This window comes from Meles meles, chromosome 4 (genome assembly GCF_922984935.1).
Source record: "Meles meles chromosome 4, mMelMel3.1 paternal haplotype, whole genome shotgun sequence".
NCBI lineage: Eukaryota > Metazoa > Chordata > Mammalia > Carnivora > Mustelidae > Meles > Meles meles.
The window spans coordinates 7,489,045-7,516,707 of NC_060069.1; the positions used below are offsets into that span (position 1 = coordinate 7,489,045).

The 27,663-nt window shown below is 41.4% G+C and overlaps 1 protein-coding gene across 3 annotated transcripts in view; it reads right to left on the bottom strand.

Moving 5' to 3' along the window:
• Positions 1 to 15,543: 15,543 nt before the first annotated feature.
• The window catches only part of LOC123940644 (inhibitor of carbonic anhydrase-like), a 43,290-nt gene continuing 31,170 nt past the window's right edge, over positions 15,544 to 27,663 (bottom strand). For all 3 annotated transcript variants that reach the window (XM_046003615.1, XM_046003613.1, XM_046003612.1), the window contains exons 12-17: positions 27,485 to 27,640; positions 24,322 to 24,463; positions 19,329 to 19,393; positions 18,617 to 18,801; positions 17,001 to 17,187; positions 15,544 to 15,780 (exon numbers count right to left, since the gene is read on the bottom strand). In XM_046003615.1, the coding sequence (XP_045859571.1) occupies positions 15,746 to 15,780; positions 17,001 to 17,187; positions 18,617 to 18,801; positions 19,329 to 19,393; positions 24,322 to 24,463; positions 27,485 to 27,640 (770 nt within the window). In that variant the 3' untranslated portion in view covers positions 15,544 to 15,745. The remainder of the gene's footprint in view (positions 15,781 to 17,000; positions 17,188 to 18,616; positions 18,802 to 19,328; positions 19,394 to 24,321; positions 24,464 to 27,484; positions 27,641 to 27,663) is intronic.

The following is a 27,663-nucleotide window of genomic DNA, read 5'->3' on the forward strand; positions in this document are numbered from 1 at the left end:
TAACTTCCACAGATTTGTGAATTTTCCAGTTTTCTTTTTGCTATTCTTTTGTGACTTCATCCTATTGCAGTCGCAGAAGAATCCTGGTATCATATCTATCTTTTAAAATCTTTGAGACCTAGTGTAAGGCTTAACATATGGTCTGCCCTGGAAAACATCCCATGCACACTTGAGAAAAAATTGTATTCTTTTGTTATTGGGTAGAGTGTTCCATACATGTCCCTTTGGTTTAATGAGTTGTTCAAGTCCTCTATTTCCACACTTATTTTCTGCCAAGTTGTTCTGTCCTTTATTGAGAGTGTGGTATTGACGTCTCCAACTATTATTATAGAACTATTTCTGGAGCACCTGGGAGGCTGACTCTGGACTTCAGCTCAGGTCATGATCTTTAGGTCTTGGGATTGAACCCTGCATCAGACTCCATGCTCAGTAGGGAGTCTGCTTAAGGAGTCTCTCTCCCTCTATCTCTGTCCCTCCCCTCACTCTCTTTCTTGCAAATAAAGAAACAAATCTTTTTAAAAATAAAAATTAGGGGCGCCGGGTGGCTCAGTGTGTTAAGTGTCTGCTTTCATGATCCCAGAGACCTGGGATTGAGCCCCGCATCAGGCTCCCTGCTCAGTAGGGAGCCAGCTTCCCCCTCTCTCTCTATCCCTTCCTGCTGCTCATGCTCTCTCTCTCTCTCTCTCTCTCCCAGACAAATAAATAAAATCTTTAAAAAATTAAATTAAATAAAAAATAAAAATTAAATAAAATTTTTTAAAAAGAACTATTTCTCCCTTCAATCCCATCAATTTTTACTTCATATATTTTGATGGTCTGTTATCAGGTGTATAAATGGTTATAAATGTTATATATTCTTTCAGTATTGAAATTTTTATTAATATAAAATGCCCTTATTTGCCTCTTGTAAACTTTTTTGATTTAAAATCTACTTTATCTAATATTACAGTCAATGCTGCTCCCTTTTGGGATATCTTTTCCATCCTTTAATTTTCAATCTGTTTGTGTCTTTGTATCAAATTAAGTCTCTTGTCCAGTGTATAGCTGGGTAGTGTGTTTTTACCATTCTGCTAAGTTGTTTTTTGATTGAAGAGTAATTCATTTGCATTTAAAGTAATTACTGTGATAAGAAAGGACTTACTTCTGACATCATATTATTTGTTTTCTATATACTATATAGCTTTTTTATTCCTCTTTTCCTGCATCACTATCTTCATCTTTGTTTGTGTGTAGATGATTTTTTTTTTTTTTTTGGTAGTGAAACATTTCAATTCTCTTCTCATTTTCTTTTGGATATATCCTTTTGGCTATATATAAATATAGCTATTTTTCTCATAGTTACCATGGAGATTACATTTAACATCCTAAAGTTATGACTTTTGTTTGAATTTATATAATCTCAATTTCAATAACATACAAAAACTGCTTTTTTACAGCTTTACTATCCACCCCTTTCAGTTGTTGATGTCATAAAATTACATCTTTATACATCATGTGTCTAAAAACAAGTGGGATCACCTGGGTGGCTCAGTCTGATAAGCAGCTGGCTCTTAATTTCAGCTCAGGTCAAGATCTCAGGGTCCTCAGATTAAGCCTTCATTAGGCTCTGTGCTCAGCAGGCAGTCCGCTTAAAGATTCTCCGTCCCTCTGCCCCTCTCCCCACTTGTGTGCGTGCACTCTCTCTCTCTAAAATAAGTAAATGGATCTTTAAAATAAATAAAATAAAATTTAAAAAATGAATGAATAATTGGTTTTTAATGCATTAGTTTCATAGAGAGAGAGAGAAAACAAAATGTAAGTTACAAATCATTTTTACAATACAACTTTTATAATAATCCATTTATTTGCTCTTACTGTGATCTTTATTTCTGCATAAGATTTCATGTTATCAGGTTCCTGGGTGGCTCAGTCAGTTAAGCAGCAGCCTTCAGCTCAGGTCATGACCCCAGCGTCCTGGGATTGAGTCCTGCATGGAGCTTCTGTCTCAGTGTAGAGTTTGCTTCTCCCTCCACCCCTCCCTCGTGCTCATGATCTCTCTCTCTCTCTCAAGTAAATAAAATCTTTAAACACACACACACACACACACACACACACACACACACACATTTCACGTTATCATCTAGTGTTCTTTGATCTCAACCTGCAGGACGCTTTTTAGCATTTCTTGTACATCTAGTAGTAACAAACTTCCCAGCTGTTGTTTTTCTGGGAACGTCTTAATTTCTCCATTAATTTTGCTTTGGATGTAGAATTCTTGGCTGACAGCTTCTTTTTCTCTTTTAGCATTTAAACATATCAGCCCACTGCTTTCTGGCCTACAAAGTTTTTGAAGATGAATTATTAATTCATTAATAATCCATCAATTATTCAATAAAATTAATTAATATTAATTTTATCAAAGATCCTTGTATGTGATAAGTCACTTACATCTTGCTGTGTTCAAGATTCTCTTCTTATCTTTGGCTTTTAACAGTTTGGTTATTATATGTCTTGGTAGGGGGCCCTCCTTGGTGTTCATTGAGCTTCTCAGATATTTATATTTATGTATTTCATCAAATTTGGGACACTTTTGGTAATTATTTCTTCAAACACTTTTTCTACTCCTTTTTCCTTTCCTTCTGTGGCTCCCACAATGCATATATTGTTCTATGTTTGATGGCCTTATAGGTCCCTTCGGCTCCGTCGTTATTCTTCCATTTTTATTCTTTCTGTTCCTCAGACTCTATAACTTCAATTTTCCCATCTTTCAGTCACTGATTATTTCTTCTGCCTGTTCAAATATGTCTTTGGATCCCTCTAGTGAAATTTTTACTTAAGTTATTTTACTTTTTTAGTTTCAGAATTTCTCTTTTGTTTCTTTTTAAGTTTTCTGTCTTTTTATTGATGTTTCTACTTTGTTTATACATTGTTTTCTTGACTTTCTCCACATCTTTTAGTAACATTTTTAGGATAGTTGTTATAAAGTTTTTGTGTAATAGATCCATCATCAGGTCCTTTTCAAGAACAGTTTCTGTTGGTTTATTATTTTTTTTCCTTTAAATAGGCTATACTTTCCTATTTCATAGTATGCCTTGTGATTTTTTCTGTTGTTGTTGTTGAAAACTGGGCATTGGAATCTAATGATGTAGTAACTCTGGAAATAAAATTCTCCTTCTTCCCCAGTGTTTCCAGGTGTTTTTGTTTTGGTTTGTTTTTGTTTGTTTGTTTGTTCGTTTTTATTGCTGTAGGCTGTTTCTGTACCAAGGATCAGATATAAATGAAAACTTACGGTCTTTTTTGATCCTACTTCTTTCTCTGGGTTTGTGCAGTAACTTTCTAATTTCTCCAGAACATATCATTGCCTTTGGATGCTCTAGGCTTAAATGTATGGCTCTCAAAAGGGAGAAAAAGAGAAATATGAAAGGGGCGCCTGGGTGGCTCAGTGGGTTAAAGCCTCTGCCTTCAACTCAGGTCATATTCCCGGGGTCCTGGGATCGAGCCCCACATCCAGCTCTCTGCTCAGCAGGAAGCCTGCTTCCTTCCTCTTCTCTCTGCCTACTTGTGATCTCTGTCTGTCAAATAAATAAATAAAATCTTTAAAAAAAGAAAAGAGAGAGAGAGAGAAATATGAAAAGGGGGAAAATGTGTTAGCTCTTCACATTCTCTGGACCTCACTCGGAGGAGGAAAGACTTGCAACAATGAAAGGAGGTGAAATAACAAAGTCTTCCCTCCTCTGTATCGGAATCTCCATGTTTAGGAGCAACAATCAGTGACCATAATACAGATCCCTGATATTTGCATGACAGGATCCTTATTGCCCACTCTGGCTCCCACAACTGTATGCAAGGTTCTCTGAAATATGTGCAAAGCTGCCTGATGCAGGGTGGGAAGAAGGGAATGGGCATCCAAGGTAAGAACTGAAATTGATGGCAATTTATCTTCCTTCCAAGACTTCTCCTAGATGTTGGTTGGAAGCCTTTGGTAGCCTCCATAATTCCAAAGTAGCTACATCAAGCAGACCTTACCAGTATAATCATTGTCTCAGTGGGGAGACAGTTTCCTGGTGCTTTCTAGTCTGCCATCTTCCAAGAATCTTCCTCCTCATTTATTTTTATGTTCAAATTGTAAATTTGGCCACTGGGTGGCCCTTCAAGCTTCTTCCTGAGTATATTTCACAAGCCCCATTATTTTTTAAGCACTTCACTTTCTGGGAGATTAGACATCCAGGCCTATCTTGTAGTTTCCACACCAGCTCTGGAATCTCTGTTGATGGAATCTTGTTTCTCTAAGAAACGTTATCCTTTTAGTATAGAATGGTATTTAAGAACGAAAATCTGGGTGTTAAATGTGGTTACTGCTTTGGAAAGAATTGATACTAAGATCTTTCAACACATAGCTAGGAATACACACACACACACACACACACACACACACACACAAAACATAACATACATCTACATCTATTTCCCTCTTTCCTTCTCTCTCTCTCTCTCTCCAACTATGAATTCATACTGATTCCTTCAATTCCAATCGAACACCACAGCAAATCTAGTTTTCTTCCTCTCCGTATCTGCAGCTTCCTTCTCTGACAGAGAGAAACCTGGATCCCAATATTGTCAATACTCTTAGCTCTTTGTCCTCTTCCTCTGTACACAATCAATCTCCTGACCTTCAGCTGCCTTCTTGCCCCAGACTCTCAGGCTCTACTACCTCTGGCCACCTCAAGGACAGGAAAGGGTGGAGAATAAAGATATATTTTTAAACCGAAGAAAAGAACAAAAAAAAAAAAAAAAGGAAGGAAAGAGAGAAAGGTAGGGGAAAGGAAGAGCAAAAGGGGAGCCTTTTTATCCGTCTCCATGCTCACAGGGTATACTGTGAAGGGCAGATATTAGGATGTTTTATAGACTTAGGAATAACTGAGCAAAGGTGATCAGCATCATTCAGTGTTACAAAGCTCTGTACTTCTTTTCAAATTCAGTCATTCTTCTATAATATACCAGGAAAGACTGCAGACTGTCCTCATTTCAAAATCTGGAGATATCCATTCTTCAAGCAAAAGAACTTCCTAAGAAAACCCTTTCCTTGTCAGTGTAATGTTCAACCTAAACCAGCTGTACCTGACCTCTAGGTCAACAGGTGCAGAGGCCACTGACCCTGGAGCTGAGTAGACTCTGGAAACTTTCATGTGTAAAGGAACAAAAGTCACTGGTCAAAGGTAGGCATTCAGGGAAAGCTGTTCTTCTCTAGCATGCCATTTGCAGGACACATGGACAGGCTTGGCAAAGATGGGAACAGGGTTAGAGGTCAGGGCCAGGGGCATAGATTAGAGCTCCATGGCAGGGCTGGTTTCAGGCAAAATTGTGAAACAGGTAACAGATTACAGAGACTCCTTCAATCCCCACTCCAGAAGCTCCTCTGACAATTGGCTTCTTCCTGACCACAAAGTGGGATCCTAGGGAGTAGGGAGAAAGGGTGCAAAATTTTGAAAACATGGTATAAAGTGGGCCAGGACACTAGAATGTCAAGGAGTCTGGATTTTAAATAAGGGAAGGATCTCAGGTATAGGAATCTGTTCCTGGAAGTGGAGTTTATTTCCAGATTTGTATTTGGAAATCATCTACCCAGTGCAAAGCAAGAATATAGTGGTGATAAAAGTAACATTAGGTAGCGATGGAAGTAGGCATGAGAAATGATCGCAGCTGCAAAGATTACAACAAGAAAAGAACACGGCCCCTGGTGCTCCCTGACTGGGAACACCACTAAAACTAGTGTGGTTTGGTCATTTCCTTTATACATTCACTTCTATAGAATAAGACTTTCAGTTATTCAGTGAATTAGGCAAGTTATGTAACTCTCAGTGCCTCAGTTTCCCATCTAGAAAGTGGGAATTATTATACCTACTTCAAAGACTTGTTATGAGAACTGAATTCGCAATTAAAGTAAATCACCTAGTACACTACCCAGAACATTATTTTCCTTCTTAGTAAGGCCTGTGTACACAGCACTGTGATCCCAGCCCCTCAGGTCACATCACATCAGGGAATCCTACGTGCTTCCGGACCTCTAGATCCTAAACAATGTATCATAGATAATATACCAGGCAGTGCCTGGAAGCTTTATTTTATCTATAAAACAGGTATAAAGACAAAAGGTTGCTGTGTGCTCCTTTTATTTACCTGTCCATTCTTGAGGGCAGGTATTTTCATGTGCAGTCTGTGGAACAAAATGGGTATGAAATTGGAGTCAGAGATTCCTGGGTTTAAATCATAGACCACTTAGAACTTACATGATGTTGGAGAAGTTAACTTACCTTTTCCTAGACTTTGTTTTCTCATTAGTAGTAAGAATATGAGGGATGCCTGGATGGCTCAGTCAGTTAAGTGTCTGCGTTTGGCTCAGGTCTTGATCCTGGGGTCTTAGGATCGAGTCCCTCATTGGGCCTCTTGCTCAGTGAGGAGCCAGCTTCTCCCTCTGCCTTCAGCCCCCGTGCTCTCTCTCTCTCTCTGACAAATAAATAAATTAAAAAAAATTTTTAAGAATATGAGTACCTATCTTCTAGGGCCATTTTGAAGACTACTCACTGTGCTATTAAAGTGCTGGTCCTGCCCGGTAGATAACAATGACTATGATTATTACAGAACAGCTAGTATGGACTAAGTACTAACAACATGATCAGTGACTTAATGAAGTGACCCCAGATGATTTTTTAATGGCTTTGTCTATTGCTGTTGGGCCCTTTGGCAAAACCCTGCGAGACCATTGAGTGCAATGACTTCCATTTTACAGAGAGAAAAACTGAGGCCCAGCCAGAGGACATAACTGGTAGGGTGGCCAGCAGGGCAGGTAAATCTAGAACCTATTTTGCACTCAACATCCTGTGGTATCCCCCATCACCCTGTAACTCATTCATATTTTCTTCCAAGGTTATTTAGGTATTTCATTTCCCATTGCTTTTTCACCAGGAGAAGCCCAGTCCTGAGAGCTTCAGGTGGGCCCATGAAAAGTGGCTGGTTGAGCGGAGCATAGTCTAGTGCTTTTGGGGCAAAGCAAACAGATCACCGGTCCCTCTGCTGCCCCGCTGCGAACGCCACTGTTTGATGTCCCTGCTCTCGGCGGGAAGAGAAGAGCAAAGTTCACCTGGTTTCCCAGCTGTTCCAAAGTAAACCTCTGGCTTACACAGATCTGTAGAGAATTGCTGTCAACTGTTAGATTCTACAATTGAATGATTTCAACCCTTTAATTTTTCTAAATATTCCCGCAGATAGGCCTTATTCGTAAATCTGTACAACTTGTCTATGTGTACAATTTAGTAAGACTAATTAGCCCCCTAGGGTAGCGTCTGCCTGAAAACAGGTTAACTAGCCTCTATCCTCACTCCTTCACTCCAGAGGAAAGTGATATGAGGTCACAGAAAAATCACTGTACTGGAGCTATAAATACACAAAAATTGTAGGTCAAGTAGTGTGTGTGTGTGTGTGTGTGTGTGTGTGTGTTACTAAGGTTAGAGTCCTAGGATTTTATTACATCTGAAATGGGTCCAGTGGTATCCTCAATATGTTGAAATGTGAAACATTAATTATATACTCTGGTCTTCTTTCCAAGTTCTTAAAATTCAGAGAAAGTAGATGTAGGGTACATGACAACTTTCCCCCAGTGCCAGTGAAAGGTCTCTGCTGGACCAGGATCTTTGGGCTCCTGCCTTATGCCACTGAAGATTACCCACAGATTTGGCTCTTCTGGTGGGGAAAATTGGCAGCAGAAATTCAAGCTACACAGATCCAACAGTCTCTGAGGCTTTGGGCAAAAGAGCCTGAGGACTTTGTAGCAGGTGAAACTCCAGGAGTCTTCCTGGAAGCACCAACATAAAAGATAAGCATATGCAACTGGCTTCTGGGGGCAGCCTGCAGGGAGATGACCTAGGAGGAGATGACCTAGGAGGAGATGTGAAAATACCTTTCCTAAGAGGGACCAAAGGATCCGGAGCAATCTGGATCTATAAGTGGAATCAAAATTGCACAGAAAAGGCATAACAAGGATAAAGGAACAAATGAGGTCTAGACCAAAGTAGAGAAGGGAATAAAACCCGGAAACCAGAGAAAGCAAGTTACTGCATTTTAAAATAATGCACAAAATGACAGATAAGGGAGATCTGTGTAGTAAGAAACCCTTGCCTAAAAACACCCTTATTCTAAAAGTCCAGAGAAGCAAATTTCAGCCGAAGTTGAACAGAAAGTACCATAGTCAAGTACCATACAAAATTAGTACAAGGAAAAATAACATGTCTACAGACAATGAAATTTGGCCAGAAAGATTTGCCTACAAAATAGCTAAAATCTGCGATCTATACAAAGGTATTAGCAGAACTGGAAATAATGAAGATGTGGGTAGATAGTACAGATTTTTTTTTTTAAGATTTTATTTATTTGACAGAGAGAGATCACAAGTAGGCAGAGAGGCCGGCAGAGAGAGGAGGAAGCAGGATCTCCGCTGAGCAGAGAGCCCGATGCGGGGCTCGATCCCAGGACCCTGGGACCATGACCTGAGCCGAAGGCAGAGGCTTTAATCCACTGAGCCACCCAGGCGCCCCCAGATTTCTTTTTATCATTTAAAAATTTCATTAAAAATAATTGATACTTGATATAAAAATAATAAAAATTATTGTCAAGTTTCTAATGTATGCAGAGGTAAAATATATGATTGTAAGAACACACGAATAAAAGAGGGAAATTAGTGGGGGTAGTGCAGTCAGCTTGAGCTGGCTTGCAAAAGCTGATTATATATATCTCTTCTAAACTCTGAATTCACTGACATCACTTTGGTAGCTTGAAATCATCCATATAAAACTATTTACTTCATGAAATTGGTAAATGATACAAATCAGGGCCTTTTTTTTTTTTTTTTACTTAAAGACCTGCTTCTTAAAAGTTCATCCAGAAATCACTGACAAACTCTAATATTACAGGATCTTACATTACTCAAAGTGATATAACATTATTTTAAATTTATTTTCTATTGAAGTATAATTACCATACAGTGTTATATTAGTTTTGGATATATAATAGAATGACTCAACAGTTCTGTATGTGAGTCAGTGCTCATCAGGATAAGTGTATTCTTAATCCCTTTCATCTGTTTCACCCCTTCCCCCACCCACATCCTCTCTGGCAACCATCAATTTGTTTTCTGTATTTAAGAGTCTGGCCTTTTGTCTCTTTTTTCTTGTTTGTTTGTTCATTTGTTCATTGTTTCTAAAATCCGCATATGAGTTAAATCATATGGTGTTTGTCTTCTCTGATTGACTTATTGTACTTAACATTATACTCTCTAGGTCAGTGAATGTTGCTGCAAATGGCAACATCTCATTCTTTTTTGGAGCTGAGTAATACTCCATCATACACATACACACGCACCATACTTTCTCTTCCATTCATCTATCAATTAACGCTTGGGTTGCTTCCATATCTTGGCTATTTCAGTAAACATAGGTAGGGTTGCCTCTATTCTTTCAAATTAAAATTTTTATTTTCTTTTGTAAATACCCAATAGTAGAATTACTAGATCATATGGTAATTTTGTTTTTAATCTTTTGAGGAACCTCCATACTGTTTTCCACAGTGACTGCAACAATTTGCATTCTCATTAACAGTACATGAGGGGGTCCTTTTTTCCCACAGCCTCGCCAAAATGTGTTATTTTTTGCCTTTTTAATTTTAGTCATTCTGACAGGTGTAAAGTAATACCTCACTGTAGTTTTGATTTGCATTTTCTTGATGATTAGTGATGTTGAGCATCTTTTCATGTGTCTGTTGGTCATTTGTATGTTTTTTGGAAAAATTTCTATTCATGTTTTATGCCCATTTTTAATTGGATTATTTGGGGGGTTTTTTGGTGTTGGACTATTTTGTTTTAAAGACGGTTTCCTTTGCCATGCAAAACCCTTTTATTTTGTGTAGTCCCGATAGTTTAACTTTTGCTCTCGTTTCCCTTGCCTGAGGAAACATATCTAGAAAAATGTTTCTATAGCCAATGTCAAAGAAATTACTGCCTATGTTTTCTTCTAGAAGTTTTATGATTTCAGGTTTTGTATTTAAGCCTTTAATCTATTTTGAGCTTATTTGTGTGTATGGTGTAAGAAAATGGTCCAGTTTCATTTTTTTGCTTGTAGCTGTCCTTTTTTCCCAGCATCATTTATTGAAGAGGCTGTCTTTTCCACATTGTATGTTCTTGCCTCTTTCTTCATGGATAGATTAACCATTAAGTGTGGGTTTGGGGGGGCTCTCTATTCTGTTTTATTGGTCTATGTGTCTATTTTTGTGCCGGTGTCATACTGTTTTGATTATTACAGCTTTGTAATGTAACTTCAAGTCTGGAATCGTGATACCTCCAGCTTTGTTCTTCTTTCTCAAGATTGCTTTGGCTATTCAGGATCTTTTGTGGTTCCATACAAATTTTAGTATTATTTGTTCTAGTCCTGTGAAAAATGTCGTTGATATTTTGATTGCATTAATCTATGGATAGTTTTGGGTAGTATGGACATTTTAACAATATTGGTTCTTCTAATCCAAGAGCGTGGACTATCTTTCCATTTGTTTGTGTCATCTTCAAGTTCTTTTATAGTTTTCAGGGTACAGGTCTCTCACCTCCTTAGTTAAGTTTATTCCTAGGTATCTTATTATTTGGGGTACAATTGCAAATATTATTGTTTTCTTAGTTTCTATTTCTTCTGCTTCATTTTTATTGTGCAGAAATGCAACAGATTTCTGTATATTAACTTTGTATCCTTATCTGACACTAGTTTTAAGCTAAAGATAAGTATTGTAAACTCAGGAGAAGACATTAAAAAATTTAAAAATAGCTAAAAATCAAATAGAGAAGGTAAAATGTAATATTAAAAAACACTCAAACCAATAGAAGGCAGAAAAGAGGAAACAAGAAACAAAAAACAGAGGAAACAGAAAACAAATATTAATAATTACATTATATATAAATGAACCAAACACATCTTTTAAAAGGGTAGAGATTGTCACAGTGAATGAAAAAAGAAAGACCCAACCATGTGCTCTTTATAAGAAACCCTCCTTAATATAAACAGATGGATTAAACTAAAAGAATGGAAAACAAATAAAAGCACACACCCAGCATAAGAAAGATGGAGTGATCATATTAATATCGAATGATGTAGACTTAAGAAGTATTACCAGGGACAACAGGGACATTTCATAATGATGAAGCAGTCAACTCGTTGAGAAATCTTAACATCCTGGGGACACCTGCGTGGCTCAGTCGGTTGGGTTTCTGCCTTTGGCTCAGGTCATGCTCCCAGGCTCCTGGGATAGAACCCCCAGCACTGGATTCCTTGCTCTTTAGGGAGCCTTCTTCTCCCTCTCCCTCTGCCTACTGACACCCCTGTTTGTTCTCTCTCTCTGTCTCATCAAATAAATAAATGAAATCTTTTAAAAAAATAAGAAGAAGAAGAAAGAAAGCCTAACACCCTAAAGTGTATGTACCTAACAGAACAAAAAATATAAAGCAAAATCTGACTGAACTGGAAGGAGAAATGAGCAAATCCATATTTAAAGTTGGGGATTTCAATGCTCTTCTATCAGCAATTAATGCAAAAAAGTAGACAGAAAATGAGTCAAGATGGAGGGTTTGAACAATAACATTAACCAATTTGACCTAATTGCTATTTATAGAGCTACACTACATATTACAATCTACACATTATAGAACTACACCCCCAAAATACAAGTTACATATTTTTTCAAGTGTGCATGGAACAACCACCAAGCTAAACCATCTGGTGGCCATTTAAAAAAAAAAAACAATAAATTAAGAGGATTGAAGTCATATAGAATATATTCTCTGACCACAAAGAAATTAAATTAGAAATCAGTAACAAAAGGATACCTGGAAAATCATCAAGTATTTGGAAATTAAAAACAACTTTTAAATAATCAACCGAACCAAGAAGAAATCTTTGGAAAATTAGAAAAAAACTGTTATCTGAATGCTAAAGAAAATATAGAATACCAAAATTTAAGGGATACAGCCCAAGCAGTACTTAGAAGGAAATTTATAATTTTAAATGTCTGTATTAGAAAAGAAGACTGTTCTAAATAACTGATCTAAACTTGTACCTTAAGAATCTAAGGGAAAAAAGCAAATTAAATGAAAAGTAAGTAGAAGAAAGGAAATAAGGGCAAAAACAGAAAATGAGGGCACCTGGGTGACTCAGTCAGTTAAACATCTGCCTTCCGCTCAGGTCATGATCCCAGGATCCTGGGACTGCATCCCACATCAGGCTCCCTGCTCAGTTGGGAGTCTGCTTCTCCCTCTGCCTGCCCCTACACCCTGCTCATGGTCTTTCTCTCTCTCTAGCATGCTTTCTCTCAAATAAAGTCCTTAAGAAACAACAACAACAACAAAAACCAGGGCGCCTGGGTGGCTCAGTGGGTTAAAGCCTCTGCCTTCAGCTCAGGTCATGATCTCAGGGTCCGAGGATCGAGCCCCACATTGGGCTCTTTGCTCAGTAGGGAGCCTGCTTCCCACTCTCTCTCTGCCTGCTTCTCTGCCTACTTGTGATCTGTCTGTCAAATAAATAAATAAAATCTTTTAAAAAAATGACATAGAAAATGGGCAAATAGTGAATATTAAAAAATTGTTCTTTGAAAAGTTTGATAAAGTTGATAAAGCTGTAACTAGACTGATCAAGAAAAATGAATAGAGAAAACATGAATTACCACTATGGAAAATGGAAGAATAGATATCATTACACAACCTATAAATATTAAAAGATAGTAAGGAAATATTTTGGACAAGTTGATGGCAAAAATATACAATTTAGATGAAATAGACAAATTCCTTAAAAAACCCAAATGTTACAACTCCAGATTTTCACTGCATCTTCTTTAAGCATTACGCTTTTTTCTTTGTTAAACGTTTTATTTTCATTTGAATCCTTAGGAATGTTTATCACAGCTGTTTTAAAGTTCATTGCCTGTATCAAAGGACTAGTATCCAAGACCTCAAACTCAACACTCCCAAAAATGAATGATCCAGTTAAGAAATGGACAGAAGACATGAAAGGATATCTTTCCAAAGAAAACGTCCAGATGGCTGACAGACACATGAAAAGATGCTCAACATCACTCATCATCAGGAAATACAAATCAAAACCATGATAAGACACCATCTCACACCTGTCAGATGGCTAAAATAACAACACAAGAAACAGATATTGGCGAGGTTGTGAAGAAAGAGGAACCCTCTTGCACCGTTGGTGGGAAGGGAAACTGGTTCAGCCACTATGGAAAACAGTATGAAGTTCCCTCAAAAAGTTAAAAACAGAAATACCCTATGGTCCAGCAATTGCACTGCTAGGTATTTATCCAAAAGATACAAAAATACAGACTTAAAGGGGTACACATACTCCAATATATATAGCATTATCAACAATAACCAAAATACGGAAAGAGGCAAAATGTCCATCAACTGATGAATGGATAAAGAAGATGTGGGGTGTGTGTGTGTGTGTGTGTGTGTGTGTGTGTGTACACAGTGGAATATTATTCAGCCACCAAAAAGAATGAAATCTTGCCATTTGCAACAACATGGATGGATGCAGAGTTATTACCTAAGTGAAATAAGTCCATCGGAGAAAAATACCATATGATTTCAGTCATATGTGGAATTTAAGAAACAAAACAGATGAACATGTGGGAAGGGGGGGGGAAAGACAGAGAGGGAAACAAACCATAAGAGAACCATAGAGAAGAAACCATGGAGGGAGGTGGGTCAGGGATGGCCTAGATGGGTGAAGAGTATTAAGGAGGGCACTTATGATAAGCACTGGGTATTATATGTAAGTAACAAATCACTGAATTCTATTCCTGAAACCAATATTGCATTGTATATTAACTAACTGGAATTTAAATAAAAACTTAAAAAAATTTTCAAATCAAGTCCATTGTCTAAATACCATCATCTCTTTGATTTTTAGGTGTGTGGGTTTTTTTTTTAAAAGGTTTTGTTTATTTATTTGGTGGGGGCGGGAAGGGGCAGAGGAAATCTCAAGTGAAATCTTAAGCAGTCTCTATGATGAGCATGAAGGCTGACACAGGGCTCCATCTCACAACCCTGAGATCATGACCTGAGCCAGAATCATGAGTCTGGCACTTAACCAACTGAGCCACCCAGGAGCCCCTCTAGGTATGTTTTTATTGGTTGATTTTTCTTCAGACTCTGAGTCACATTTTACACTTCTTTGCATATCTGGTAATTTTTGCATTTGATGCTGGATATTACATAAGCTACATTTCTGAATATTTAGATTTTGTTGGCTTCCTTTAATGTGTATTGAGACTTATTTTAGAAGGCATTTAAGTTACTTACAGATCGGCTGGTCCTACCAAATCTAGTTTCACTCTCAGGGCAGGTATAGAGCAGCCCTTCGTCTACAGCTACTTTATTTATCTTTAAATGTAAGGTCTGACCTTTGGTGAAATCCTTCGGCATTCAATTAGATCTCTTCACTCTGGTTATAGTAGGAGCACAAATGATTCCTAGCTCTGTGTGGGCACTGGGAATTGTTCAGCTTGCAGGTCTCTCACAGTTATTCTTTGTCTAGTCCTACAGATTTCAATTTTCATTCTACACTCATGCAGATTAGTATTTCACCAAACATTCAAGGGGACCCTTTAGAGATGTCTTCTGTATACAAACTCCAGTCATCTTGCTTCTCTCCAAGCTCTTATCTGTTTCCTCAACTCCATGTGACAGGCTTTCTTGGGTTCCCCCTCCCTGTGCCATCATCTGGAAATGTCCTCCAGGCAAAAAGTAGGGTCATCATTCTGCTTACCTCTTTTCTTTCCCTTATCTCAGGGACCAGAGTCCTGTGCCGCTATTGTCCAACGTTTGAAAACAGTTGTTTCATATATCTTGTCAGTTTTTTAGTTGTTTATGGAAGGAGGACAAGTCCTGTACTGGTTATTCTTTCACAGGCATAAGCAGAAATCCACACTCATGAAACTAACATTTAACAATATGTAACTTAGTGTCCCATTCAATATTTATGGAGGCACTACCACAAGCTGCAAGTATGGTAACACATGATATGGCAAGTCTCTGATAAGAAACCCTGAATTGAGTCAGTAGGTAGTAGGGTTAGATTTTTGTAGTAATTTTAATGTCTTCCAAGAAATCTGAGTCAGGATTTTTATTCCCCTTGACATTAAGAATTTTAAATGTTCAAATATATTTTTAAAATAAACAAACTCATTCCTTATCCCTTGTTCTTATTGTGTAAGTCCTTGATACTGTTAGATACTAATGCATTTTTTTGCACATTTGTAATCACCACTCAGACTCACTTCAGACAGATTTATTGCTTCAATTCTACATTAGTGTCTCAACTCTTGAGTAAATTAAAGAATAGGGAGGGAAGACGAGCTTGTTTGGTACATTTTTTTAAAAAGGTTTAATTTAATAGATATTTAATTTAGAAGCATAACTCTAGTATAAAGACATAGTTTTCTCCCCTCAAAAAATCTGAGAACATATAATGAAGTTTTCTGAGCAAACACAATAATTTTTATTCATTGTAATTTCTGTTCACTTTAATATTTATATCAGTTACAGCACATAATTATATAATTATGTAAGACAACTGAAGTTAACAGAGGCCCACATGCAGACAAGAGAGATGTGTCCCCACCATATTTGCAGGCACTGAGCATTTCTGTGGTTGCCTACTTTGATCGGTTTTTAATGTACATGGAATGTACAGGCGTCCTGAAGTTCTGTGAAGCAAAACATAAGAGAAAGACTTTCAGGTACTTCCTCTGCTTACTAAACACGTTTCTATTCCTGTTTTCTAAAAGTAAATGCTAGGTAATGATTTTTTTAAAAGACTTTATTTATTTATTTGACAGACAGAGAGATCACAAGTAGGCAGAGCAGCAGGCAGAGGGAGAGGGAGAAGCAGGCTCCTGCTGATCAGGGAGCCTGATGCTGGGCTCCATCCCAAGACCCTGGGATCATGACCTGAGCTGAAGGCAGCCACTTAACTGACTGAGCCACCCAGGTGCCCAATTTCTTTTTTTAATTCTCTCTCTCTCTCTCTCTCTGTTTCTCCTAACTGACGTCAGTACTATACTTAAATACATTTTCCATTCCTTTTACTTTCATCATCTTCAACGTACAATATAATTCAACAAAAATTCAGGCATGCTCCCAGCAATTTGATTATCCCAGCTCTAATTTTATTTCTCCAATTTAATCCATTTTTAGGCAACTATACCATTCACACATTATGCCATTTGAAAAATATATATATATGTGTGTATATATATGTATATATAACTAGAAAGGAACACTATAGTGCTAACTATCGTTATAGTTTCTGTTAATATTATTTATACATTGTATTTAAAATCTTTCAAAATTGGGGGCGCCTGGATGGCTCAGTGGGTTAAAGCCTCTGCCTTCAGCTCAGGTCATGGTCTCAGGGTCCTGAGATCCAGCCCCACATCGGGCTCTCTGCTCGGCAGGGAGCCTGCTTCCTCCTCTCTCTCTGCCTGCCCCTCTGCCTACTTGTGATCTCTGTCTATGAAATAAATAAATAAAATCTTTAAAAAAAATCTTTCAAAATTGATCCTCTATAAGTGACATATAGGGGTCATTCCCAACACTCTCCCTACACTGAAGGGCTCACACACGTGTACCTTTTCATTTTGTTGGGACAAAAATGGAAATGCACAAGTAAAGAAGTTCAGTTTCCAAACAATCTCAATTGCATTCTCCGTCTCCTTTAAACGATTTGGTCTTTTTTCAGGTATTCTCTTACCCTGTTGTCTAATTGACAGTGTAGGCTCTCATCCTCCTGCAGGGCCAGGAGCAAGCCTTCTCCATCTTTGTTCTCCTATCAGTGCTGGCCCAAGGTGTGGCACACAATGGTCCTTAAACATATTCACCTGCCCCCCCACCATGGTATTGTTCCTTGGTGTTTTGTTCTACTCACCAGAGTGTACGCATTGTCCCAAGTTAGCAGTTGCCATAAGATACTCTGGTCCTAAGTATTTTTGATAGGCTGCTCTGTCCTGAAAGTTAGCTAAACATGCAGTGTCATCGTTGAAGAGCAGGTCCTTAGTTGAGGACTGAAACATCTGGAACATCCTGTATTCAAACCCATCTCTTCCAAAGAGTTCCTGCATCAGACAGACAGACAGACAGTGAGCAGGAGCACCAAGGAGCACAAGGTTGTGTATTCTGCCTCAGAAGATCTAAGTCTGCTGCACTGCTCAGCTCCAGCCCCTGGGAGACCTGGGACACAGCAACAGTCTCAGAGGCACCACGAATGGCAAAAAGCGTGGCCTCTGGGTTCAAATCGTGGCCCTAGCTTTTCCTTGTCACATGACTTTAGGAAACGTCTTTACTGAGCTCAGTGAACCTCAGTTTACCCATCTGTAAATGGAGATAATGCATGTAAAGTAACTGCTTAGTAAAAGAAGCTTCAAGTTTTGTGGCCACAGTATCACAATTCCGCCTATCATTGCTGGATATTTTCAACTTCCTGGGTCATGCTACCTGTCTTCCACTTCCTGGGTCATGCTACCTCTCTTCCACTTCCTGGGTCATGCTACCTGTCTTCCACTTCCTGGGTCATGCTACCTCTCTTCCACTTCCTGGGTCATGCTACCTGTCTTCCACTTCCTGGGTCATGCTACCTGTCTTCCACTGCCCAAAGCCCTTGCTGCCTTGCCTCTTCTATTCTCCAGATCTGTCCCAGGCACCTGACCATTTCCATCTTTTCTTCCCCTCCTCTCTTTTTCTTTGTTCAGCCCCGGACAGCCAAGGGGCAAGTTGTGTTTTGGGAGACACATGCCTTTAGGTGTCCCTAACCAAGAGCCTTTTGTTTTGCCAGTTCTCCCTGGGTGGTAGTCCTCTAAGTGGGGCGTGTGGGCAGCACTTGCTAACACATGGATTACTCATACAGGGGTCTTCCAGGAATGGGGTATACGAATCTGAAAGGCGATGAGGCTTTGGGTTTTCTTAAGATCATTTGATTTAGGCATCCTGTTACTTCACAGTCCTTGCTGCTTGCCTGTGGAAGTCATGAGTTGTCTGAATGTTGGCTCTTGAACTTTCAGGAAGCCCAAAACAATGCTCAGCCTGCCCAGGTTCAGTAATGCATTGGGACCTACCCTAAGTCAGGTAGAGGAGCCTCCTTTCTGCTTTTGCCCCATATACCTCCTCACCCTTGTGTGAAGGGCACTAAGCCATCTCCCTTATTTCTATGACAGAAGAGGCGAGAGACAACTCTCGTGGAGGGACTGAACAAGTCCAAGAGGTACCAGGAGTCTGTTCAGAGAGGAAAGTTAGTCTCAGGAAGACCCTCAGATACTCACGTGTCCAGGGTTTTTCAGTCCACTTTGATATCCTAGACAGCCCCAGAGCACAAAGTGAACATAGCCACTAGCTAGCTTTCTGATTTCACCAGAGGCAGGGCTGTGAGAATCTGTTCCACTGCCCAGGGAGAAAGAATCTGAGACTGGGCTTGGTGTGCCTGTCAGTTCTGGAGGTGATCTGAGCACTCAGTTTGGGAGATACGTGGAAGGACCTTCTGTGTGCCCAAACCTGTTGGTTGAAGAGTATCCTGCGGACAAATTCTGCCTTATCTTTCCTTGAGACCACAGCATGATTTGGGACTATGGCCAGGTGGCACCTTCGAGCTTCAGTCACGGGCTTCCTGGTGCCATCGAGGCAGAGCAGCTCGAAGTCTTCCTGCTTCAGATCTTTAGCCCAGGCTTCAGGGTTCTTTCCTGGGGGGAGGAAGGCCGGTCAGCCACAGCTGACAGCTCTGGTCACAGTGCCCTCCTTGGGGGGAGGTGACCAACTACCAATGTCTGGGAGAATCACAGAGACATAGAAAAATGAAATAACAAAACTTTAAAAATAAAACAGAAGAAAGAGAAAAATTCATGGTTATAAATTCATAGCCTTTCCAGTTAGTGCATTTTCAGTCCTGTTAAAGGCAAACATTTCTTAAACAGACCTGAAAAAGCAACAGCCAGAAAGAAGATTGGTAAGTTGGACTACATTAAACATTAAAATGTCTGTTCATCAGACGACATCATTAAGAAAATGAAAAGGTAAACATTTCAGAGAGAAACAAGTTATTGTCAATACATATAGCAGACAAAAAGTATCCAGAATATATAAGGAATGCCTATAAATGAAGAGAGTCAGCCATTGTTTAATAAACTTCCCCAGTTGTCTAACTGGGAGTGACTTTCCAGGAGAGACTCAGATTTTTTCCAAGGGAGGAAATGACAGCACAGGCACATACCATCCGTGTTCTGGAAGACTGTGCTCTCCTTCACAAAGGCCACGTCTCCCTTTTCAACCAGACACCTGCACAGCAAGAGTCAGGTCAGTGAGGAGCGTCAACAGGAGTGGGAGGGAGAGACGCCCAGAGAGAACCACCTAGAGGCTCATTCACCCTCCACTAGAACCACAACGAACACTGGCCACAGCCACACACACAACTGTAACACTTGGGCTGTCTCTGAGAATTAGAGGGGAAATGTAATTGAAAAAAGAAACCTGCTTGTTTTGTTCCTATTGTAGATAACCACTGTTTCGTTCCTTGTTTCAAATACTGATCGGTTTCTCCAGAGGAGATGTTTGTGTTCTCCTGCTAACAGGGATATTCAAGGATGACTCTCTGGTTGGATCAAAACTCACACCAGAGATTAAAATCAATGTCTAGTCAGTCTTAATGATCACTAGTAAATGTGTATCACTAGGTATGTGTTCACACTTAATTGCAGAAAAATGTTTCTCTGTGTTTAAGGTCCATTCTTTTTTTTTTTTTTAAGTATATACAGTTTGCTGTTTTTGTAGGATCTTTTTATTTTAAGATATTATTTATTTGACAGATAGAGATCACAAGTAGGCAGAGAGCCAGGCAGAGAGAGAGAGGGGGACGCTGGCTCCCCGCTGAGCAGAGTGCCGGATGCGGGGCTCGATCCCAGGACCCTGGGATCATGACCTGAGCCGAAGGCAGAGGCTTTAACCCACTGAGGCACCAGGTGCCCCTAAGGTCCATTCTTTATGAGAAATGTTGAACACATTAGCAATCAGTTCTAGGACATCCAATCAGTTGGCAACTGACATTAGTGATCGATTTTTCGATCACTAATTAGGAGAGAGAGTTTTCTCTCTCTCCTAACTTCAGGTCCCTCTATACTTAGCTATGGTCAATTACTCCCATTCAGTTTTCCTAAACTCCCTTTGCCCTATTTCTTTCTTCTTCCTGTCCTTCATATAATCCCAGTCCTGAATACGTATGACAGTCTGCCTCAGGTGTGTCTGTACCCTAGTAGGAAGGCAGACCACAGACTCTCCTGATCATTAACTTCTCCTGGGCATTCCTGCTTTTCTCGTTCTACTCTAGATCTGTGGTTCTCAACGTGTGGGCTGGGATCAGCAGCATTGGAACCAGCTGTGAACCGGTCAGAAACGAACTCTTGGGCCCCATCTGAGACCTACTTCTGGGTGTGGGGCCCAGCAAGCTGTGTTTTAACAAGCCCCCTAGGAGAATCTGTGCTCTAGTGGTGAGAACCACCGTTTGAAACAGCCACCTCTCCATTCCATAGAGCAATTACTAAAATGTTTTCCAAATTCCCGCATGCCTCTGTTTCACCACATACCCTCTCCTCAACACTCACTCTGACATGTGCTCCTGCTTCCCAGAGAAAACACAGATATCATCACATGGGCTTTCTTCCAGCCTCCCTCTGCCCAATCTGCCAGCCCAAGTCTCCAGTGCTCTTCTCCTGCCCTCCACACACAAAGAAGGAGTGAAGGTCTCTCTTGGCAAAAGTGTCCCTCCAGGTGCCCTGCATCCCATCCCCACCCACACTCTCAGGTACCTTCTGATGGTTATCCTCTTTCTCTTATGTAATTGCAGTCTTTCCCCGATCACTGGGCTCTTTTTATCAGCATTAATACCTCTTTTCTTTTTTGAAAATCAATAGTCCCTGTTTGATCCCACACTGCCCTCAGAAATGACTTCCCTCCCGCACTCATCCAAACACCTAAAAGGAATCTTCGCCCTTGCAATCAGCACCCCTTCACACCACCTTCACTGACCCCTGCTAGTCAAAAGCTAGTCAGCTTTTGGGATTGACTCACTATTGAATCTGCTCCCACCAGATCCAGGAGCCAGCTTGCCACACTCATTTTATTTGCTCTCTCAAGTTCGTCTTTTCCCCAGTTTGAAATGTTATCTTTGCTATACACCAAATATAATGTGTCCATGTATAAGTCTTTGAAGTCTAATCTCCATTGATTTGTCATTCTTGCACACAAATCTGTCTGTACTGATCATAGTATTATAGTATTATACAGTATTATAATGTGATTTTTATATCTAGGAAAAGGAAATTCCCCTTGTATAATTTAATTCAAAACTTCTTGACTCTTGTTTGGATTACCAAACATTAATACTTTGAGAACTGACTCCTTTCCCCCACCTCCCCCCAATCTATCCGGTCACAGTGGAGGCAGCTAAAACTTTACAATGGAACTTCACTGCATGAGTTGTGTGAACATGAAGCTTTCATTGGAAATGGGCTGACAATCCCATTTCCTGGGAATTAGGATGAATACATTATGGTCTGTGTTTGACTGCTTCTTTATAACTGAGATGTTATAATGCTAGTCGTAGACATTTCCTTCCATGTAGACTGAGAAACAGAAAACCATCCTGTGGGGAAAAAAAATGAGGCATCTCTCTTCTTTAGGGAAAAAGGAAGAGGAAGAAAAGAGAAGGAGGAGGAGGAAGGAGAAGGAGAAAAAGAAAAGGAGGAGGAGGAGGAAGGGGGAGAAGGAGTGGGTTCCCTTATGCTAAGCATTCATTCATTGTTTATCCGAAATTCTAATTTAACTGGATGTCCTAAATTTTATCTGGCAACTCTCACCTTAAAGTATCTTGGCTCACTCCCAAGGCTCAAGTCTCACGCCTTCTAAAGAGGAAGCTCTTTGGGCTTTTTTCACTTTCAACAAAGGAGATTTTATTCATCTCATTAAAGGAAAAAAGACATTAAACAAGTACATAAAATATATAGTATTCTAGAGAGTGAAAAGTGCTAAAAAAATAAAACAAGAAAGGGGGATATAGAGGAGGAGAGAAATGGGAAGTTGCTGGAGAGGGAAGTGAGATCAAGAGAGATTTTACTTATTTATTGATGTTTTTTAGTATATGTGCTGCCGAAGCGAGCACTTGATGTTTAAGGTGAAAAAAACAGCATCGTGTGTGGATGCTGGTGGAAATGACCTAGTAGAGAATATCCTGCAACAGTACAGCAGCAAGATGGGAGAAGTGCCTAGCAAAGCCCTTGGTCAGGCTGGAGGAGAGGCTGGTGCAGGCATGGGACAGGGCTGAGCTAGAGGACAGACAGGTAGACCATGCAAAAGGAGGGTGGGCAGTGGGTTAGATGGGGCAGTGGGACGTTGTGGCATTTCCTTGGATTGCTTTGATTTTCTCCGGTGAAGTAGGAAACAGAGGCATGACAGATGGAGGCAGATGTGTTGGAGGCTTGCGGAGAGGACAGAGGATGGACTCATTTTCTAGAAGAGCGCGTGGTGAAGGCACTAGGCACACGAGCACATTTGAGGTGGGTTCTCCTTAATGTAAAGGGAGGCCAGGCACCCCAGCAGTGTAGACGCCTGTGGTGGAATGTCAGACCTAAGCAAGGCCTGGTGCTTTCGCCAAGAGGGACAGGCACTTGAGGCTCCGCACAGAGGAATGATTATTGTGGCTGGCTGTGGAATGTAGGCTGGGTGTGGAGGGGAAAACAATATGAAGCAGGGAGAGAACAGGGAAGAGTTGGCAGGGTGGGCGGGGCACCAGTCAGTAGGAATGAAGAGCGGTTGGAGCCAGGAAACCCTGGAGCCAGGAAACCCACGGGAGCGGAAATGCAGGTAGGAGATGCTGGGGAGAATGAGCCATCTGGAGCTAAGATTGTTCTGTGGGTGTTGAACTTTGTTTGAGGAAGAGGGAAAGTTTTGTTTCAAGACAAAGCTCTGACAATTCTAAGTTCTCTCTGATATTATCATATTAGCGCAGTAAGACCATCAACCCTGATGCCAAAGTATTTTGCGATGTAAAAACAACAACAGCAACACCAACAAAACCAATCCTACTTTAGCCTAGGTTTCATGTTCAGTGTACATTGATGTTGTGAATCTGAAAATATGTCACTATGTATGGCTTATGAAAGAGACAACTTTGGAGATGGCAGGACAAAGTCGCCTGGCAGTGTGACAAATAAAGGGGTCCATCCTAGATGCTCACGTGTTCTCCAGTTGCCACGCAGCCCCGATTCACACAGCATGCCTCCTACCTCAAAAGGTCCCACGCTGCTGAGCATACTTAGAATTAACTCTACCTCCTTGATCAGGCCGATAGGGCACTAAGACATATCCAGTGCCTCAGCTCCAACCTGTGCACACCCATGCCCCCCCCCCACTCAGGGCCTTCTGTTCTGGCCTCCACAAAGCATGATTTGCCCTGCTCCATACCTTTGTCTTGGCTGTTCCTTCCTCCCTGATACCCTTCCTCCAGCTTTTCTCAGGCCTGATTCCCTCTCAATATTTAATTCTCAGCTCACACAATCCTGGTTGCCAAGGCCTTCCCTGACCACCATTTCCAAAACTGTCCCCTACCCAAGTCGCTACCACCCCACCCCACCTTGGTTTCTTTGTAGCAGTTAGCACAGTCAGGAAGTGAGTGGCCCTTGTTTATGTTCATTGTCCTACTCTCTTGAGATGCGGGGGGCAAGGGAGCTACTTGTGTCTTGCTGCTATAACCCCTCTACCTAGACCAGTGCCTGCCCCATTAATAGTTGCTCATTAAAGTTTTCTGAAGAGCTGAAGGAGCCCAGAATATCTATTTTTTAAACGTACTCATCAGCCCGGTGTAAGAAGCACAGTTCGAGTGCCCATCCTCTGATTTTAACTGGGGCTCTGAAAGATTCTGTGACCTGTCCACAATCACAAAGAAAAGAAAAAAAGTGGACCCAGGGTTGTGACCCTACACCCCTCATTCTTGTTTCTTCTCAGGCACCCCAAGTCAGCTGGGTCTGCAGAAAAGCGCTCCAGAAAGGAGCTGGGCTTGAGTCCTTGAGGCCAGTGGGAATTGGGGGTTCTATTTTCTAATTCTGGTTCTTCCAAAATGCAGCAGCCAGATCCTGGGGTGATGAAAAGATGGAAGGACAAGAGGTTCACTGGGTTGGTGCCCAAGAGAAAGGTGATGCACAGACACTACTACTTGCCTGAACGCCCCGCTGAAGCCATAGTATCTCTCGTGGTGGTTGGGAGCACAGGTGTGGCCTGGGCCGCTGCCACCACTGCACAGAGCACAGAGCCTGGAATCCGGGTCAGACCCAGGGGCACAGCTTTGACTGAAGAATTCGTCTGTGCAGGAAAACACAGTAGGTCAGCTCTTCTCACCTGTGTTAGCAAGAAAGCCTCCGATTTTGTCCCTAGAATTCCTTGAATGATGTAGAGACACATTCAGGGATTTGGTACCATATTATTACAAGTAAGAACATTACAGAATAAAAAAAAAGTTGCAACTAGAGCAAAGTAAACGGGGACTGGCTGAAGTTGGGACAAGAGTCTGTGGAACAGAAGGGGCACAGGGCGGAGGTTTGGAAGTACACACACAGATGTAATCCTAACAGAGAGCGAACAAAACTGAAAGCCCACCCAGTCGAACCTCTCCCACATTTTTCCTGACCTCTGCCACCCTTGCCCTCCCTTATAAGATATTTCATCTTGACTTCAAATCCAGGAAGGAGCCAAGAGGCCCGATGCCAAGCCCCATGTTGGGCCCCAGGGCAGTATGGTGAGGACATCACATAGGCCCCATGCTCCTGGAACCCAAGTCCATGAACAATAGTCACAACTCAAATAGACACACTAGTGAATTTGTACCCTCAACTCCAGCTTGCAGTGGGAAAGAATATGGTTCTATGCAGCTTCACATAAAGGAATCTTGTACAGACCTGGGAATCGGGGAGAGACTTCAGGTTGAGAAAGGAAGAATGAATAGCAATTACTTAAGTGAAGGGTGAAAGGACAAGCATGTCCCAGACAGGGAGCAGCATCTGTGAAGGCCCAAGGCAGGGTTGGGGGTGGGTGCAAAGATTGCAGAAAGTTAGTAAGAGGCCATTGGGCTAGACCACCCAGTGCAAGAGTGAGTGGACAGGAGGCAAGGTCCAGACCCACTTTTACACTTTTGTGTAAATTTTATTCCTTTTCCTTAGAGAAATGAGGAGCTTCTGAAGGGCGACAGCAATGCTAGGACAGGAGTGGTGGGCCAGATATAGCCAGATGTGTGCTTCCCAAGGACTGGTCTGCCAGTGGGATGAATGGAATCCAGGGCAGATGCGGGGTGCAGGCAGCAGGTTACTGTAATAGTCCAGGGGAGGTGAGGGCAGCTTGGACTAGAGTAGCACAAGGCGAGGGAGACAGTGGAGGGGGACATCACTGGTGGTGGATGGGTACATGGAGGATGACAGCTTGGTTTCCTGCTGGGGCAAGTGGATGGACTGTAGGGTCCTCTACCGAGCTAGACAGCTCTGGAGCAGACTCAGTGGAGCTGATACATTCTGTTTTGAGCTTAATGTGCTTTTGAGATATCCAACTAGATAATGTCAAATAGCCAGTTCAATATATACAGGTGTGGAGGTCAAAGAGAGATCTGTGCTAGGGATAAAGACACAATAGTGATCAACATATAGATATAATATTAATAGTGACAACAGCAAACATTTATTTAGAGCTGGCTATGTGCCTCGTTTTTAATGTTTAACATGATTTTTTTAAAGATTCTATTTATTTATTTGAGAGAGCACAAGACAGGGGAGGGTCACAGGGAGAAACAGACTCAGGGACCCTGATCCAGTATTCGATCCTGGGATTCCAGGATCATGACTTGAGCTGAAGACAGCTCCTTTAACCAACTGAGCCACCCAGATGCCCATTTTATTTGTTTAGATGGCAAACGAGGCTGTAGGCATGGATGTGATTGCCTGAGGATTGGTTTTAAAGTGGGGGAAGAAAGCTGCTTTAAGCAATTGAAACATTTATTAACCAGGTTGGGAAAGGGGACTTTGTAGGGGTAGGAGAAAAATCAAGCCAGCATTTTGAGAGAAGTCAGAAGATAGTGTTTTAAGGCGATCTGAAGAAAGAGAAGTCATAGAGGAATGGACTGGAGCAGGACCTTCCAACTGAGCAACATGCAGGTCACCAGTAGCCTTGACCAGAGTCCTTCCTATGGAATGATGCAGAGAACCCAGAGGACAGGGAGTGGAGGAGCGAGCAGGAGATGAGTGGCTCAGACCATGCTGCTAAGCATGGCAGCAAGGAGGAGAGGAAACAAATCAGAAGCTAGAGGAGACTGCTGGGAGAAGGAGGACATTTAAAGATGGAAAACCTGGGGGGTGTTTAATGTTGAAAGAAATTGTTGGCTATACTAGACAGAGAACTAGTAACCAAGGGTATGAGGCTCTAGGGAGGGGAGAAGGGGAGGCGCCTACACCCAGAGTACAGGTGGAGGGAGGCTGAGCATATACAGCCATGAGGAGCCCACAGCTTTGGCAGTGGGATGGTGAGGGGGGAAACTTTGACCATTTCTGATGTCTATTACAGCTGAGATGAGTCTTCTGCTGAGAAAGGGGGGTAGATGGGTGTGGGCTGGAAATGTGTGGACAATGAGGACATTAGGATAATTATTGGGAAGTGTGGGGGGGTGGAGCAGCGACACAGTGAGGGTGTGATTGCGAGAAGCCCGCTGAGGCCAGTAGCTGGATCATTTCCAGTGGAATGAACTGTTCTACCCCATGACTTCTCCAGCCATGTTTAGCTGCTAAGGTGCAGAGAGGGAAGAGAGCAGGTAATGGGGTTTGTGCAGAGGTGGGGTTTGTCAGATGGCTGGGAAAAGCAGGGCACGAGGAGACTTTTAGGTACTGGCAAGAGTATTGCTAAAACGACAAATAGGAGAATCTAAGGGCGAGAAGGGTGCAAGTGAAAAGCACTCAAGGCCTTACTGGGACATGGTTTTCGGTTTTTACAAAACAACCACTCTGGTTTATATGGGAAAACCACACACACACACACACACACACACCACACTTGCTGTGCAACCCAGGCTTGTTCCCTGAGCCCATTGTAACACATAAAGAGTAGGGCATTTCCCTGGTATCTGCCCATTGGACCAAGCCATTCCCCTCAGAAGTAAGGAGGTGAGGAGAAGGGGGAGCACCTGCTCAAGGAGAGGTGAAGCTCACCTGTAATGTCTGCCCAGTGCTTGACCCCCCCTACCCATTCATGCCATCCCTCGACATTCCTTGCCATTGAACTGAACTCCTGTACAATACAGGTACAGGCCAAAGGAAGGGGCTGCCGCACTGCCTCCCAGAACACACTTACCAAATTTACAGGACCCGGTTTTGTTGTATATTAAACCCATGGGGATGATCCAGCCTGCGGAAGTACCAACTGCGGGGTGGCAGGACCTCTTGCCTTGCAGAGAGTCCCAAGTGAAGTAGGGATCTGATTTCTTAACCACTGCCACGACGTAATGACCTTGCAACGAGATATCAAAATGC